We start from the raw sequence: 16760 nt of genomic DNA on the forward strand, positions 1-16760 counted from the left end.
CCTGGTTCTAACCCCAGTTCCAGCTCCATTGGATATCACTTATAAATACATTTGAGCGAAGCCTTATTGTTTTCATGTTTCCCTCAGAGGGCTTCAAACCCCGGTCTCCAGAAGACGGGTTCTCATTCTATTTCAGAATCATGTAGAATGCACACAAAGTGAAGGACATATCGGCACTGGCTGCACTTTGTCTGTGGCCCAGCAGGGGGCGCTGTATAAGAAAACAGAAAGTGCTACCATGACACCTTAGGACAGAGCCATTTCCACCGTACTATGTTCACGGCACTGAAATACAGAGAACTTTGCCCCGCTGTGTTTGGCTGGAGTCACCTCGCTGGGTAAGGGGCAGATTACACAACCCAAGACTCCTTTTCTGTCTACGTCACCAATCAGACTTCTGGGATCCTGAGACTACCCAGAGTGCACTGCTGGGGCCCGGCCTTCACTTACCGAAGTTCTTGTTTCCCTTAGCAACCAGATTCTGAGATGCAATGACACTGGAAAGATGAAAATGAATCCCATTGGTTGTTGGGGGTGAGAAAAGGATTTGTTCTGCACTTTACATGAAATGGATTGAACACCTTCTCTGGGTCCTGTAAGGCAGCAAAGCTATCACATCTAGAAATGGTACCTTATGGATGTTACACGGCCTTTCAATGCAGCTGGACCGTTATCGAATTCAGGCAACCTCGGCACTCCAGCTGTTGTGGAACTACAAGTCCCACGAGGCATTGCAAGACTGATGGTCACAGGCATGATGGGATTTGTGGTTTTACTACAACTGCAATGCCGAGGTTGCCTACCTCTGAGCTAACATCTATTAAGTACCACCGACGACTCCAGCTGAGGTTTCTGTGGGGAAGAAGCAAATGAACAGCTTGCCCAGTTACTATTGTAATCCCGCTGTGTGATGGAATGTCATGTATGTGCGAGCATTGGGAAGGCCGCTGTGGAGACCCCGCTCACGTTTCTCAGGCACAGGCACGGTTACTGATAAACAGCCGAAATTCACACAATGGATGCCGCTGTGGGCACCCTACCGGCCGGCATCCCTCCATCAGCTGATCAAAGTAGCCAGCTGGAATATTCTTGGGTGGACAGAGCTGGCAGCCTATCAGCTGCAGGCTCCGTTTGGGTATTCTGACAGCGGCCACTGTCAGAATACAACAAACAGCGGGAGATTCCTCCCTCAAGGCTTGTAAGCGATGATGGAGGAATCAGTTATATTTCCTTCATTCAGCCCGCAGGAAGAACGAGGAAGATATCTCCGTGTATACTCGGCTTTAGTCTTTTACACCCAGAAGACTGAGGACATCCTGTGAGTGCAGGGCATCATGGAGCCACCCCCCGAGGCTGTGTTACCTCGGCACCCCATACAATGCAGAGAGTGACACTGACGCCATCACTTCATTGCCGCTTTCTGCATCATCGAGGAGCACCCGGGCGAAGAGGAAGTAGACCCACCGTGTCATGTGACCTGCGAGGAGCAGGAAGCAAAGACTTTGTATGGACAAAAATAAAGACAACGTGGAGACAAATGTCAACTTTACTTTAAACAATTATACAAAGCGGCAAACCCCGGTTCACCACAGGTCCTCTTTATGGAATGCAAACGGCAAAAACAAGTCTTCGACGTAACTGCGAGTCCTTTCCACCAATGGGAAACAAGTCATAAAAAAACAGGATATATATAGTTCTAGATATAAGTATATACCATAGTAATGATGATGATGGCAGGCTTGGTTTTGGATTGGCGTCTTTGCATGCGGCGCAGTAATGGGCGGGAGAAGATGAGACGGGTCACTTACAGAGTCCTTAACAAAACTGCAAAAAGGAAGAGAATGGATACAAGTTAACAAAGAGACCCTGTCACCAGACAACAACAATCTCCCCCCATCACATTATATGGACATTTATTGTATTCTATTCATAAAGCCTCCCAGAGACTGCTGCAGGGGGCCACCATCTTGGATGTGATGTCATCAGACTCAGAGCTGTCACTCAAGTCTATAGTATTACCCTTTGCTCCTACTCTAGCAGCTACGTAAAAGGGAAAGAGGAGCTGGGCCAACACAGACAGAAGAGGAGAGGACTGTGAAAATACAAGGAGGGGGCTGTGCTAGGGAATTGCCATTTCTAACCGATCTAAGGGGCGTTCCTCCGACTGGCCCCCGATCTAAGGGGCATTCCTCCGCCTGGCCACCGATCTAAGGGGCATTCCTCCGCCTGGCCACCGATCTAAGGGGCATTCCTCCGCCTGGCCACCGATCTAAGGGGCATTCCTCCGCCTGGCCACCGATCTAAGGGGCATTCCTCCGCCTGGCCACCGATCTAAGGGGCATTCCTCCGCCTGGCCACCGATCTAAGGGGCATTCCTCCGCCTGGCCACCGATCTAAGGGGCATTCCTCCGCCTGGCCACCGATCTAAGGGGCATTCCTCCGCCTGGCCACCGATCTAAGGGGCATTCCTCCGCCTGGCCACCGATCTAAGGGGCATTCCTCCGCCTGGCCACCGATCTAAGGGGCATTCCTCCGCCTGGCCACCGATCTAAGGGGCATTCCTCCGCCTGGCCACCGATCTAAGGGGCATTCCTCCGCCTGGCCACCGATCTAAGGGGCATTCCTCCGCCTGGCCACCGATCTAAGGGGCATTCCTCCGCCTGGCCACCGATCTAAGGGGCATTCCTCCGCCTGGCCACCGATCTAAGGGGCATTCCTCCGCCTGGCCACCGATCTAAGGGGCATTCCTCCGCCTGGCCACCGATCTAAGGGGCATTCCTCCGCCTGGCCACCGATCTAAGGGGCATTCCTCCGCCTGGCCACCGATCTAAGGGGCATTCCTCCGCCTGGCCACCGATCTAAGGGGCATTCCTCCGCCTGGCCACCGATCTAAGGGGCATTCCTCCGCCTGGCCACCGATCTAAGGGGCATTCCTCCGCCTGGCCACCGATCTAAGGGGCATTCCTCCGCCTGGCCACCGATCTAAGGGGCATTCCTCCGCCTGGCCACCGATCTAAGGGGCATTCCTCCGCCTGGCCACCGATCTAAGGGGCATTCCTCCGCCTGGCCACCGATCTAAGGGGCATTCCTCCGCCTGGCCACCGATCTAAGGGGCATTCCTCCGCCTGGCCACCGATCTAAGGGGCATTCCTCCGCCTGGCCACCGATCTAAGGGGCATTCCTCCGCCTGGCCACCGATCTAAGGGGCATTCCTCCGCCTGGCCACCGATCTAAGGGGCATTCCTCCGCCTGGCCACCGATCTAAGGGGCATTCCTCCGCCTGGCCACCGATCTAAGGGGCATTCCTCCGCCTGGCCACCGATCTAAGGGGCATTCCTCCGCCTGGCCACCGATCTAAGGGGCATTCCTCCGCCTGGCCACCGATCTAAGGGGCATTCCTCCGCCTGGCCACCGATCTAAGGGGCATTCCTCCGCCTGGCCACCGATCTAAGGGGCATTCCTCCGCCTGGCCACCGATCTAAGGGGCATTCCTCCGCCTGGCCACCGATCTAAGGGGCATTCCTCCGCCTGGCCACCGATCTAAGGGGCATTCCTCCGCCTGGCCACCGATCTAAGGGGCATTCCTCCGCCTGGCCACCGATCTAAGGGGCATTCCTCCGCCTGGCCACCGATCTAAGGGGCATTCCTCCGCCTGGCCACCGATCTAAGGGGCATTCCTCCGCCTGGCCACCGATCTAAGGGGCATTCCTCCGCCTGGCCACCGATCTAAGGGGCATTCCTCCGCCTGGCCACCGATCTAAGGGGCATTCCTCCGCCTGGCCACCGATCTAAGGGGCATTCCTCCGCCTGGCCACCGATCTAAGGGGCATTCCTCCGCCTGGCCACCGATCTAAGGGGCATTCCTCCGCCTGGCCACCGATCTAAGGGGCATTCCTCCGCCTGGCCACCGATCTAAGGGGCATTCCTCCGCCTGGCCACCGATCTAAGGGGCATTCCTCCGCCTGGCCACCGATCTAAGGGGCATTCCTCCGCCTGGCCACCGATCTAAGGGGCATTCCTCCGCCTGGCCACCGATCTAAGGGGCATTCCTCCGCCTGGCCACCGATCTAAGGGGCATTCCTCCGCCTGGCCACCGATCTAAGGGGCATTCCTCCGCCTGGCCACCGATCTAAGGGGCATTCCTCCGCCTGGCCACCGATCTAAGGGGCATTCCTCCGCCTGGCCACCGATCTAAGGGGCATTCCTCCGCCTGGCCACCGATCTAAGGGGCATTCCTCCGCCTGGCCACCGATCTAAGGGGCATTCCTCCGCCTGGCCACCGATCTAAGGGGCATTCCTCCGCCTGGCCACCGATCTAAGGGGCATTCCTCCGCCTGGCCACCGATCTAAGGGGCATTCCTCCGCCTGGCCACCGATCTAAGGGGCATTCCTCCGCCTGGCCACCGATCTAAGGGGCATTCCTCCGCCTGGCCACCGATCTAAGGGGCATTCCTCCGCCTGGCCACCGATCTAAGGGGCATTCCTCCGCCTGGCCACCGATCTAAGGGGCATTCCTCCGCCTGGCCACCGATCTAAGGGGCATTCCTCCGCCTGGCCACCGATCTAAGGGGCATTCCTCCGCCTGGCCACCGATCTAAGGGGCATTCCTCCGCCTGGCCACCGATCTAAGGGGCATTCCTCCGCCTGGCCACCGATCTAAGGGGCATTCCTCCGCCTGGCCACCGATCTAAGGGGCATTCCTCCGCCTGGCCACCGATCTAAGGGGCATTCCTCCGCCTGGCCACCGATCTAAGGGGCATTCCTCCGCCTGGCCACCGATCTAAGGGGCATTCCTCCGCCTGGCCACCGATCTAAGGGGCATTCCTCCGCCTGGCCACCGATCTAAGGGGCATTCCTCCGCCTGGCCACCGATCTAAGGGGCATTCCTCCGCCTGGCCACCGATCTAAGGGGCATTCCTCCGCCTGGCCACCGATCTAAGGGGCATTCCTCCGCCTGGCCACCGATCTAAGGGGCATTCCTCCGCCTGGCCACCGATCTAAGGGGCATTCCTCCGCCTGGCCACCGATCTAAGGGGCATTCCTCCGCCTGGCCACCGATCTAAGGGGCATTCCTCCGCCTGGCCACCGATCTAAGGGGCATTCCTCCGCCTGGCCACCGATCTAAGGGGCATTCCTCCGCCTGGCCACCGATCTAAGGGGCATTCCTCCGCCTGGCCACCGATCTAAGGGGCATTCCTCCGCCTGGCCACCGATCTAAGGGGCATTCCTCCGCCTGGCCACCGATCTAAGGGGCATTCCTCCGCCTGGCCACCGATCTAAGGGGCATTCCTCCGCCTGGCCACCGATCTAAGGGGCATTCCTCCGCCTGGCCACCGATCTAAGGGGCATTCCTCCGCCTGGCCACCGATCTAAGGGGCATTCCTCCGCCTGGCCACCGATCTAAGGGGCATTCCTCCGCCTGGCCACCGATCTAAGGGGCATTCCTCCGCCTGGCCACCGATCTAAGGGGCATTCCTCCGCCTGGCCACCGATCTAAGGGGCATTCCTCCGCCTGGCCACCGATCTAAGGGGCATTCCTCCGCCTGGCCACCGATCTAAGGGGCATTCCTCCGCCTGGCCACCGATCTAAGGGGCATTCCTCCGCCTGGCCACCGATCTAAGGGGCATTCCTCCGCCTGGCCACCGATCTAAGGGGCATTCCTCCGCCTGGCCACCGATCTAAGGGGCATTCCTCCGCCTGGCCACCGATCTAAGGGGCATTCCTCCGCCTGGCCACCGATCTAAGGGGCATTCCTCCGCCTGGCCACCGATCTAAGGGGCATTCCTCCGCCTGGCCACCGATCTAAGGGGCATTCCTCCGCCTGGCCACCGATCTAAGGGGCATTCCTCCGCCTGGCCACCGATCTAAGGGGCATTCCTCCGCCTGGCCACCGATCTAAGGGGCATTCCTCCGCCTGGCCACCGATCTAAGGGGCATTCCTCCGCCTGGCCACCGATCTAAGGGGCATTCCTCCGCCTGGCCACCGATCTAAGGGGCATTCCTCCGCCTGGCCACCGATCTAAGGGGCATTCCTCCGCCTGGCCACCGATCTAAGGGGCATTCCTCCGCCTGGCCACCGATCTAAGGGGCATTCCTCCGCCTGGCCACCGATCTAAGGGGCATTCCTCCGACTGGCCACCGATCTAAGGGGCATTATTCCCACCAACCTCCAATGCATTTGGATTTAGCAGGGGGTTCCCTGAGACGTGGAAACTATTTGAAGGGTTCCTCTGTTTGGGAAAGCTGCTTTAACCCAATCGGAAGAAGACAGATCAGGAGGGATTTCATTACAATTGGCATTCCTCTGCACCTGGCTGCCTGCTAACTTCCAACAGCTGCCAGACTGTCACATCCTAATCCAGGGGTAACCATATCCGGCCCCCCAGCTGTGCTTTACCTACAAATCCCATCATGCCTCTGGGAGCCATCCCTGTGGCTGTCAAGAGTCTTGCAATGCCTCATGGGACTTGTAGTTCCACAACAGCCGGAAGGCAGGAGTTACCTACCTCTGTCGTAACCGCTATGCCCCTGTTAGCAAGTTTCCCACTCCCTGTCCCAGTCATCACACAGGAAATGAGGAGAAATCTCCCCAGCGGGACACAAGCAGTAGTAAAAACCTGACAGGGGTCCTTGCTCCTCTTCACTGAAGTTTCGGCTGGAGTTAACCACGAACATTGAAAGCAATGTAGAAATTCAGCGATGAAGCCGTGCACTTACTTTCCATCGGTTTCCACACTCGTTGCACACAACAAACGTGGTCATTGGTTCATCAGCACTGCGTGTCTGCACCTACAAGAGAGACGCACATGTTATGTACATACATGACGCCATTGCTTCTCTGTATTATAACATTCACCAAGTTACCCCCCTGGTGCATGCTACTTGTTAGATCTTAAAGAGGACCTGTACTTAGCCCATACTGGAACCACTCGCTCCCCTGACACGTCCCCTGCCTTCCCACAATGCACTGGTGTCTCAGAGGCCAGTCACCTGTTCACTGGAGAGGAGAGCAAGACCACCGGGAAGTTTCATCTTGCATGGAAATGTGCACAGAGCAGATCAAGGGAAGTGCACACTGGTTATCCTCCACAGAGTGAAGTGCCCAGTATAAGGATATGTCAGGTGTATAAGGATCGTACAGTACTAGAGTTTCATACATGTATCCCTTAAATCAGTGGTTCTCAACTCATGGGTCGCGACCCAAAAGTGGGTCGCGAGCCCTTCTGCAGTGGGTCGCGGCGCCATCACGGCAATCACGGGTCGCGGCGCAATCACGGCAGGCTTACTCCCCAGCGACCCCCCACCCCAAACTTTCATACTCACCCATGCACGCTCCTGTCAGACCCACGCTGTGCCGCACAGACGCTGCTGGAGACCATTCATGTGCAGAACAGACGGCCGGACCAGAAGAATGGAGGAGATGTTTTTGGCAAATGTAGGAGGTGAAGTACCAGACAGCGAGTATGAGGGGCTCAGTGTGGGCTGCACAGTGTCACAGAAGTATGGATAGGGGAGGGGGAGAGAAAAGGAGAGAGAAAGAGCGAAAGAGAAAAAAAGAAAGAAATAAGGAGAGAGAGAAAGAAAGAAAGAGAGAGAGGGAGACAGAAAGAAAGAAAAAGGAGAGAGAAAGAGATGGAGAAAGAGCAAGAGAGAGAGAAAAGAAAAAGAGAGGGAGAGAGAAAAGAAAGTGTTCCTGTGGAAGCCCGTTGAGTGCCTTCCAATCTTCGTCATGCTACTACATTTGTGTACAGCACCATGCCAGTACTTCTCGGACGTAGTGCTGGTACTGCTACTCAATATTGATATAAATAAAGTTTTAATGATGATTTTTTTCAGGAGTATTTGGGCTACATGTCACACATCACGTCCATACATCATCAGACCCGTCACTGTGCAGTCACATCCAGCAGCGCCCTCTAGTGGCTCTCCAGCACAGGTACATCCAGCACTCACCTGGGTGTAAGTGCAGTTTTTCTTCTTGCATTTGCCGCAGGAGAAGAGATCCGTCTGCGTTCCTCCCGTCTTCCCCATCTGATGCTCCTGAATGGCCGCCTTAGTCATGGCTTTCCTCATCTCCTTTAGCTCATTGCTTGCCATTTCCTGGAGATAGAAGAAAGGACAATGACACCTCTCCTGTACCAGCACACAGGTAGGCTGAGAGTTGTCACTACAGCTGAGCTGGAGGGTCATAGCTTACCCAGGATCTCTCTACAGCCCTCATCACCTTGTGGTAATCCCCGTTGCTTGCACTACATATGAACCCGACCACTGAAACCTACTCATGTAAGCTTCAACACCTCAATGTCATTGCTATTTCACAAATCAATTTCAATCTTTAAATCTGCAGCTTGTATAATAAAATAATCCCTGCTGATTCTGCTATGAAGGTCCTTGTTCAGATACTTCCTGTTATAGGGTGACAACACCCCGTCTCCCACTTCTACTCCTGCATTGTCACCCTGACACACAGACTTATAATGGAGACTACAAGTGGACGTTTCAACACACATCATGCAGGCATGGTCCACTGCTGTCTAGAGAAATGTCATGCAGCCATTGCTGGAGTGCATGTAGACATGAAGTAGCTGCAAAAAGGTCACAGGAGAAAAAAAGGGGGAGGGAACATGTTTATTTACATATATAATAGGCAGCATTTCATAAAACTACATGTCACTCATTTAGGGTTTACAGCGACTTTTATCTTAACCCTTACATGAGGCCCAAAATCTATTCCCCAAAGCCCCTGACACTGAATCCAGCCCCTCAAACCCATACTGCCTGGTCATCATTCATGGGCATTGGGGCACACAAAAAAACCCCACAGGCAGCGCCAGGTCCCCTGCACACAAAGTAACCGAGGAGACAGGAATAGGAATCAGGGTTACGGTGAGGTTTGGGGTCAGGCCTAGCGGGTGAACAGTAAAGTATAATCACTAACAGCCAAATTGCAGCAAACCCACCTCACAGGTCATGATGGCAATCTGCTCCGGGGTGATGGCGCCACACAGCACGTTCTTCCTTAAATCCGGATTCTTGGAGTCCTTCAAGTTGGCGATTCGGCTTCGGATCCGGTTCTTGTATTTCATGTCAGTGTTTTGCACCTCCCCAAATACCAGTGAGGACAGTTAAGGGTCCGATAACATTGATATGTGACTAAGGGCCCCTACAAAATATGTTCGGGGCAAAGCGTCAATTGCACACCTTGGCAGCACTAGAGGCTTCACGTCCTGATGCTCCCAGCGCACCAACATTGCTGCACTCAAGGCATGCCAAAACAGACATGCATACAGATGGCAGTCATGTATTAATAAAGCAGTTCATAGTAAGCACACCACAGGTCATTATTACTTGGCATTCTATGTTTTGTTGTAGGTCCTTTTTACCCCACTGGCACCATCTGTGAAGCTTTCTGGCCATAGTTCTGCTTCCCCCCCTTATATCGCCCCTACTGTGTGTCCCATGCATGTGCAGATCAAACCTCGCTTTGGATTTGCCGCGGTGCTGGCGTGTTGTTGACGTCACAGCTCATCCCCGTGACAACTGATCACTGGTCACACGGGGAAGGGGATCATTACTATCTTCTATCTCCCGCAAGGTGCTCGCTCTAGTGATGATCCCGCTCTGCTGGGGAGCACGGCCAGGATGTCAGAACTGAGGGTAGAACTGCACACGCGTGGGTCACGTGACATAAGACAATTAAGAATCCAGTGATACCTCTGCAAAGGGAACGCTACGGAACAGTCTGACATATGTATTTGCTATACAAGTGCTGATGCTGTAAAGATGCAAAGTATGTTTCACCCTTCTCCTAATCATATGCAACAGTCCCCAAAAGTGAAGTTGTCCTTTAAAAGAAAATAACTGCAGCTCTCTGGAGGACAGGATAGAGCCGGATCATCCACAACGCACCATAGGCAGGAGCCTAGGGCCCATTGAGTGCCTAGGGCAGGGTTAGCTAAACTCCGGCCCTCCAGCTGTGGTGAAACTACAAATCCCATGATGCATCTCTCTCCGGGAGTCATGTCTGTGGCTGTCAGAATCTTGCAATGCCTCATGGGATTTGTAGTTCCACCACAGTCAGAGGTCCAGAGTTTGGCTACCCCTGGCCTAGGGGGGCCCAGCTACAGCTCTAGGAGCCCAGGAATATGGTGCTTGTAGCCAATTGAGGACTGTTGACCATTGCAGGGAACTCTCTGGCTTTTGTCCGGAGACTCCAGCTAATCAGTTTCATGTACAGGGACTCCGGGCTTATCCAAACAGTCCCCTTTAGGTCTACCGACAACCACGTCATACATGACACAGGTATTGCTAGATCTAAAGGGGGATTTTAATATATATTTGGTGAGCCTAGGAGACCGCTCTACCAAAAACATCCCCCACATACCCAAAATATTGACCATTACCGTCGCTTCTTCTTTACTTTCACATGAGCCGCCATTAAATTGTATTCATCCTACCCCGCAATAAAAAGGATATCCTCCTCAATCTGGGCTGCCAACAGCTCACAATCTGAACCAATCGCAATGTGATCTCCTAGAAGAAAGACAAGATGAAGATCAAGTCAGGGAACATGGCAGTTACTTCATCTACATGGAGGGTGCAGACTTTCTTCAGACACGGGGCACCCTAAGTCTCCTGTATGGAAGATGTTCTGTTCCAGCTTGTTTAAGCAGAACTCCATTAAAAACAAGGACAGGGGTGGAGCGGAGAGGACTCAGTACTTGGGATATATATTAATTAACCTCTGGAAACGATCCGCCGTATTATCAGACAATAGAAAACACACAACAGATAGGTGACCTCTATATAGTAACAAAGGTAGAACAATGTTTCCTCACTTCTTCAGAAGTCTCTAATATCATATTACTCACTATGGGGACAAAAACAATGTACCCAATGGAGGATATATATTGTCCAAGGAAAGGTAACCGATACAAGAAGAAGGAGGAGAAGGTGGACAACCCAGAGCCAATGTAGTATGAGAGGAACGAGCTGCAGAATGGCAGTATGTAAGCCGGGACTTAAACCTCGATCGTAGGGTGTGAGCTCTAGAGTGTCTGTTCCGCTGTACTCCTCCTTCACCTGTAATACACCAATCGAGGACTAGGGAGAAGAGGTGGATCCACTACAAATGTCCTGGCATCACCACACATACAAGGCAGATTCCTCACAGACCAACACCATCACCAAACCCCCCAACCGTGGCGAATCTTTATCTTGTCTTATTGTTAAAAATGCACCTTGAGGACGGCACTCCTGAATCCCGGGATTCCAATGTGGGCGACAGGCGGACCTGTGACTGTCGTCAGAGCGCACCGGAAGCAAAGATCTTCTGGGCTCTGCCAACGTTCCGGACATCCTGCATTGGGCACAGGACGGCCTGACCACTTACCAATGGAGATTTTGAAGGCAACCAATGAAAATGATCAGCAGGTCCAGCACTCCAATCCTGGAAAAACAGGGCGGGATCATTTTACTGGTATAGAGTTCAAGTTAAAATGACAGAGAAAAGAGAACGGAACTTTGAAGTATCTTCTCCCATACGGGCGTTGTGCAGCTCGTTTCTCTCCACAGATACATCGCCTGCCTTCTCCCAACTATCACTTCCCTTTATTATCCTCATTTGGTACATTGTTTTCTTGTCATAGAGAGACTTAGGATCTAGTGTGGATATCTTCTCCCATACGGGCGTTGTGCAGCTCGTTTCTCTCCACAGATACATCGCCTGCCTTCTCCCAACTATCACTTCCCTTTATTATCCTCATTTGGTACATTGTTTTCTTGTCATAGAGAGACTTAGGATCTAGTGTGGATATCTTCTCCCATACGGGCGTTGTGCAGCTCGTTTCTCTCCACAGATACATCGCCTGCCTTCTCCCAACTATCACTTCCCTTTATTATCCTCATTTGGTACATTGTTTTCTTGTCATAGAGAGACTTAGGATCTAGTGTGGATATCTTCTCCCATACGGGCGTTGTGCAGCTCGTTTCTCTCCACAGATACATCGCCTGCCTTCTCCCAACTATCACTTCCCTTTATTATCCTCATTTGGTACATTGTTTTCTTGTCATAGAGAGACTTAGGATCTAGTGTGGATATCTTCTCCCATACGGGCGTTGTGCAGCTCGTTTCTCTCCACAGATACATCGCCTGCCTTCTCCCAACTATCACTTCCCTTTATTATCCTCATTTGGTACATTGTTTTCTTGTCATAGAGAGACTTAGGATCTAGTGTGGATATCTTCTCCCATACGGGCGTTGTGCAGCTCGTTTCTCTCCACAGATACATCGCCTGCCTTCTCCCAACTATCACTTCCCTTTATTATCCTCATTTGGTACATTGTTTTCTTGTCATAGAGAGACTTAGGATCTAGTGTGGATATCTTCTCCCATACGGGCGTTGTGCAGCTCGTTTCTCTCCACAGATACATCGCCTGCCTTCTCCCAACTATCACTTCCCTTTATTATCCTCATTTGGTACATTGTTTTCTTGTCATAGAGAGACTTAGGATCTAGTGTGGATATCTTCTCCCATACGGGCGTTGTGCAGCTCGTTTCTCTCCACAGATACATCGCCTGCCTTCTCCCAACTATCACTTCCCTTTATTATCCTCATTTGGTACATTGTTTTCTTGTCATAGAGAGACTTAGGATCTAGTGTGGATATCTTCTCCCATACGGGCGTTGTGCAGCTCGTTTCTCTCCACAGATACATCGCCTGCCTTCTCCCAACTATCACTTCCCTTTATTATCCTCATTTGGTACATTGTTTTCTTGTCATAGAGAGACTTAGGATCTAGTGTGGATATCTTCTCCCATACGGGCGTTGTGCAGCTCGTTTCTCTCCACAGATACATCGCCTGCCTTCTCCCAACTATCACTTCCCTTTATTATCCTCATTTGGTACATTGTTTTCTTGTCATAGAGAGACTTAGGATCTAGTGTGGATATCTTCTCCCATACGGGCGTTGTGCAGCTCGTTTCTCTCCACAGATACATCGCCTGCCTTCTCCCAACTATCACTTCCCTTTATTATCCTCATTTGGTACATTGTTTTCTTGTCATAGAGAGACTTAGGATCTAGTGTGGATATCTTCTCCCATACGGGCGTTGTGCAGCTCGTTTCTCTCCACAGATACATCGCCTGCCTTCTCCCAACTATCACTTCCCTTTATTATCCTCATTTGGTACATTGTTTTCTTGTCATAGAGAGACTTAGGATCTAGTGTGGATATCTTCTCCCATACGGGCGTTGTGCAGCTCGTTTCTCTCCACAGATACATCGCCTGCCTTCTCCCAACTATCACTTCCCTTTATTATCCTCATTTGGTACATTGTTTTCTTGTCATAGAGAGACTTAGGATCTAGTGTGGATATCTTCTCCCATACGGGCGTTGTGCAGCTCGTTTCTCTCCACAGATACATCGCCTGCCTTCTCCCAACTATCACTTCCCTTTATTATCCTCATTTGGTACATTGTTTTCTTGTCATAGAGAGACTTAGGATCTAGTGTGGATATCTTCTCCCATACGGGCGTTGTGCAGCTCGTTTCTCTCCACAGATACATCGCCTGCCTTCTCCCAACTATCACTTCCCTTTATTATCCTCATTTGGTACATTGTTTTCTTGTCATAGAGAGACTTAGGATCTAGTGTGGATATCTTCTCCCATACGGGCGTTGTGCAGCTCGTTTCTCTCCACAGATACATCGCCTGCCTTCTCCCAACTATCACTTCCCTTTATTATCCTCATTTGGTACATTGTTTTCTTGTCATAGAGAGACTTAGGATCTAGTGTGGATATCTTCTCCCATACGGGCGTTGTGCAGCTCGTTTCTCTCCACAGATACATCGCCTGCCTTCTCCCAACTATCACTTCCCTTTATTATCCTCATTTGGTACATTGTTTTCTTGTCATAGAGAGACTTAGGATCTAGTGTGGATATCTTCTCCCATACGGGCGTTGTGCAGCTCGTTTCTCTCCACAGATACATCGCCTGCCTTCTCCCAACTATCACTTCCCTTTATTATCCTCATTTGGTACATTGTTTTCTTGTCATAGAGAGACTTAGGATCTAGTGTGGATATCTTCTCCCATACGGGCGTTGTGCAGCTCGTTTCTCTCCACAGATACATCGCCTGCCTTCTCCCAACTATCACTTCCCTTTATTATCCTCATTTGGTACATTGTTTTCTTGTCATAGAGAGACTTAGGATCTAGTGTGGATATCTTCTCCCATACGGGCGTTGTGCAGCTCGTTTCTCTCCACAGATACATCGCCTGCCTTCTCCCAACTATCACTTCCCTTTATTATCCTCATTTGGTACATTGTTTTCTTGTCATAGAGAGACTTAGGATCTAGTGTGGATATCTTCTCCCATACGGGCGTTGTGCAGCTCGTTTCTCTCCACAGATACATCGCCTGCCTTCTCCCAACTATCACTTCCCTTTATTATCCTCATTTGGTACATTGTTTTCTTGTCATAGAGAGACTTAGGATCTAGTGTGGATATCTTCTCCCATACGGGCGTTGTGCAGCTCGTTTCTCTCCACAGATACATCGCCTGCCTTCTCCCAACTATCACTTCCCTTTATTATCCTCATTTGGTACATTGTTTTCTTGTCATAGAGAGACTTAGGATCTAGTGTGGATATCTTCTCCCATACGGGCGTTGTGCAGCTCGTTTCTCTCCACAGATACATCGCCTGCCTTCTCCCAACTATCACTTCCCTTTATTATCCTCATTTGGTACATTGTTTTCTTGTCATAGAGAGACTTAGGATCTAGTGTGGATATCTTCTCCCATACGGGCGTTGTGCAGCTCGTTTCTCTCCACAGATACATCGCCTGCCTTCTCCCAACTATCACTTCCCTTTATTATCCTCATTTGGTACATTGTTTTCTTGTCATAGAGAGACTTAGGATCTAGTGTGGATATCTTCTCCCATACGGGCGTTGTGCAGCTCGTTTCTCTCCACAGATACATCGCCTGCCTTCTCCCAACTATCACTTCCCTTTATTATCCTCATTTGGTACATTGTTTTCTTGTCATAGAGAGACTTAGGATCTAGTGTGGATATCTTCTCCCATACGGGCGTTGTGCAGCTCGTTTCTCTCCACAGATACATCGCCTGCCTTCTCCCAACTATCACTTCCCTTTATTATCCTCATTTGGTACATTGTTTTCTTGTCATAGAGAGACTTAGGATCTAGTGTGGATATCTTCTCCCATACGGGCGTTGTGCAGCTCGTTTCTCTCCACAGATACATCGCCTGCCTTCTCCCAACTATCACTTCCCTTTATTATCCTCATTTGGTACATTGTTTTCTTGTCATAGAGAGACTTAGGATCTAGTGTGGATATCTTCTCCCATACGGGCGTTGTGCAGCTCGTTTCTCTCCACAGATACATCGCCTGCCTTCTCCCAACTATCACTTCCCTTTATTATCCTCATTTGGTACATTGTTTTCTTGTCATAGAGAGACTTAGGATCTAGTGTGGATATCTTCTCCCATACGGGCGTTGTGCAGCTCGTTTCTCTCCACAGATACATCGCCTGCCTTCTCCCAACTATCACTTCCCTTTATTATCCTCATTTGGTACATTGTTTTCTTGTCATAGAGAGACTTAGGATCTAGTGTGGATATCTTCTCCCATACGGGCGTTGTGCAGCTCGTTTCTCTCCACAGATACATCGCCTGCCTTCTCCCAACTATCACTTCCCTTTATTATCCTCATTTGGTACATTGTTTTCTTGTCATAGAGAGACTTAGGATCTAGTGTGGATACATTGTTACCTTGTCATAGAGAGACTTATGATCTAGTATGGATACATTGTTATCTTGTCATAGAGAGACTTATGATCTAGTGTGGATACATTGTTATCTTGTCAGAGACTTGTGATGTAGTGTGGGTACATTGTTATACAATTGTTGCTCTCTGGACATCGTTGCAGGTCACGTGAGATCCCATAACTGCAGCCAAATGAGATGTTTATAAAGTGAGGAAGGGTTGGAGCTTCTGTCGTGTTTTTATTGTTATCTGTATCCCAGCAGAGGGGATTTCCTTACTTCCTGTTTGACAGGAAATGATGAATGTTGTTATGAGGTGTCCCCAGCACTCTAACCCTTCCCCACTCTGTCCATCATGAACAGAGGAGTTATAGGGTGTCCCCAGCACCTAACTCTAACCCTTGGTGACTCTGTCCATCATGAACAGGAAGTGGCTGGCTGGAGTTGCGGGGTGAACAGTCCCGCTCAGCGTGTGTAGTTGTTTTAGAACGGCTCAGACCAAAAATGAGACGCCGAGCAAATGAAACATATGATTGATTGGCCAGTAGTCCACACGGACCAATCAGATGTCAGCATATATAATCCTGCCACTCAAAGCTGTGGGAACCTGGCTTCTGATTGGTTGCCAGCAGTTGTTGCATACGAGGTCTGTGCTGGAGAGGTTCACCCTCTATATTTGTCTCTGTGACCAGTGTCATGATGAGGACAGGAATAAAAGGGGAAATCCTGCAATAGGAACGCTTGTTCCATCAACAAAAGTCTAAGAGTTTTCCTCTCGCTTCCTATTGTGTCTTCAGGACAGGAAGTAAAGGGAAATCTCCCTTTACAGACAGGAAATAAACATTTACTAATGTGGTGAGATCTGCCCCATCATTCTGGTCACCTGTCAATCACATGGCAGCGTTCCGGCCACACACAGAAGCGCACACACACACACACACACACACACACACACACACACACAC

General features: G+C 51.0%; 1 protein-coding gene across 1 annotated transcript in view; it reads right to left on the minus strand.

Moving 5' to 3' along the window:
- Positions 1-1706: 1706 nt before the first annotated feature.
- Positions 1707-16760, minus strand: part of TCEA2 (transcription elongation factor A2) — a 20449-nt gene continuing 5395 nt past the window's right edge. The window contains exons 5-11 of the mRNA XM_018559633.1: positions 11242-11360; positions 11029-11083; positions 10478-10534; positions 8962-9116; positions 7955-8101; positions 6719-6790; positions 1707-1824 (exon numbers count right to left, since the gene is read on the minus strand). Coding sequence (XP_018415135.1) covers positions 1816-1824; positions 6719-6790; positions 7955-8101; positions 8962-9116; positions 10478-10534; positions 11029-11083; positions 11242-11360 — 614 coding nt within the window. The 3' untranslated portion in view covers positions 1707-1815. The remainder of the gene's footprint in view (positions 1825-6718; positions 6791-7954; positions 8102-8961; positions 9117-10477; positions 10535-11028; positions 11084-11241; positions 11361-16760) is intronic.

This window comes from Nanorana parkeri, unplaced genomic scaffold, assembly GCF_000935625.1.
Source record: "Nanorana parkeri isolate BGI_ZX_2015 unplaced genomic scaffold, ASM93562v1 scaffold17, whole genome shotgun sequence".
NCBI classification, from domain to species: Eukaryota; Metazoa; Chordata; class Amphibia; order Anura; family Dicroglossidae; genus Nanorana; species Nanorana parkeri.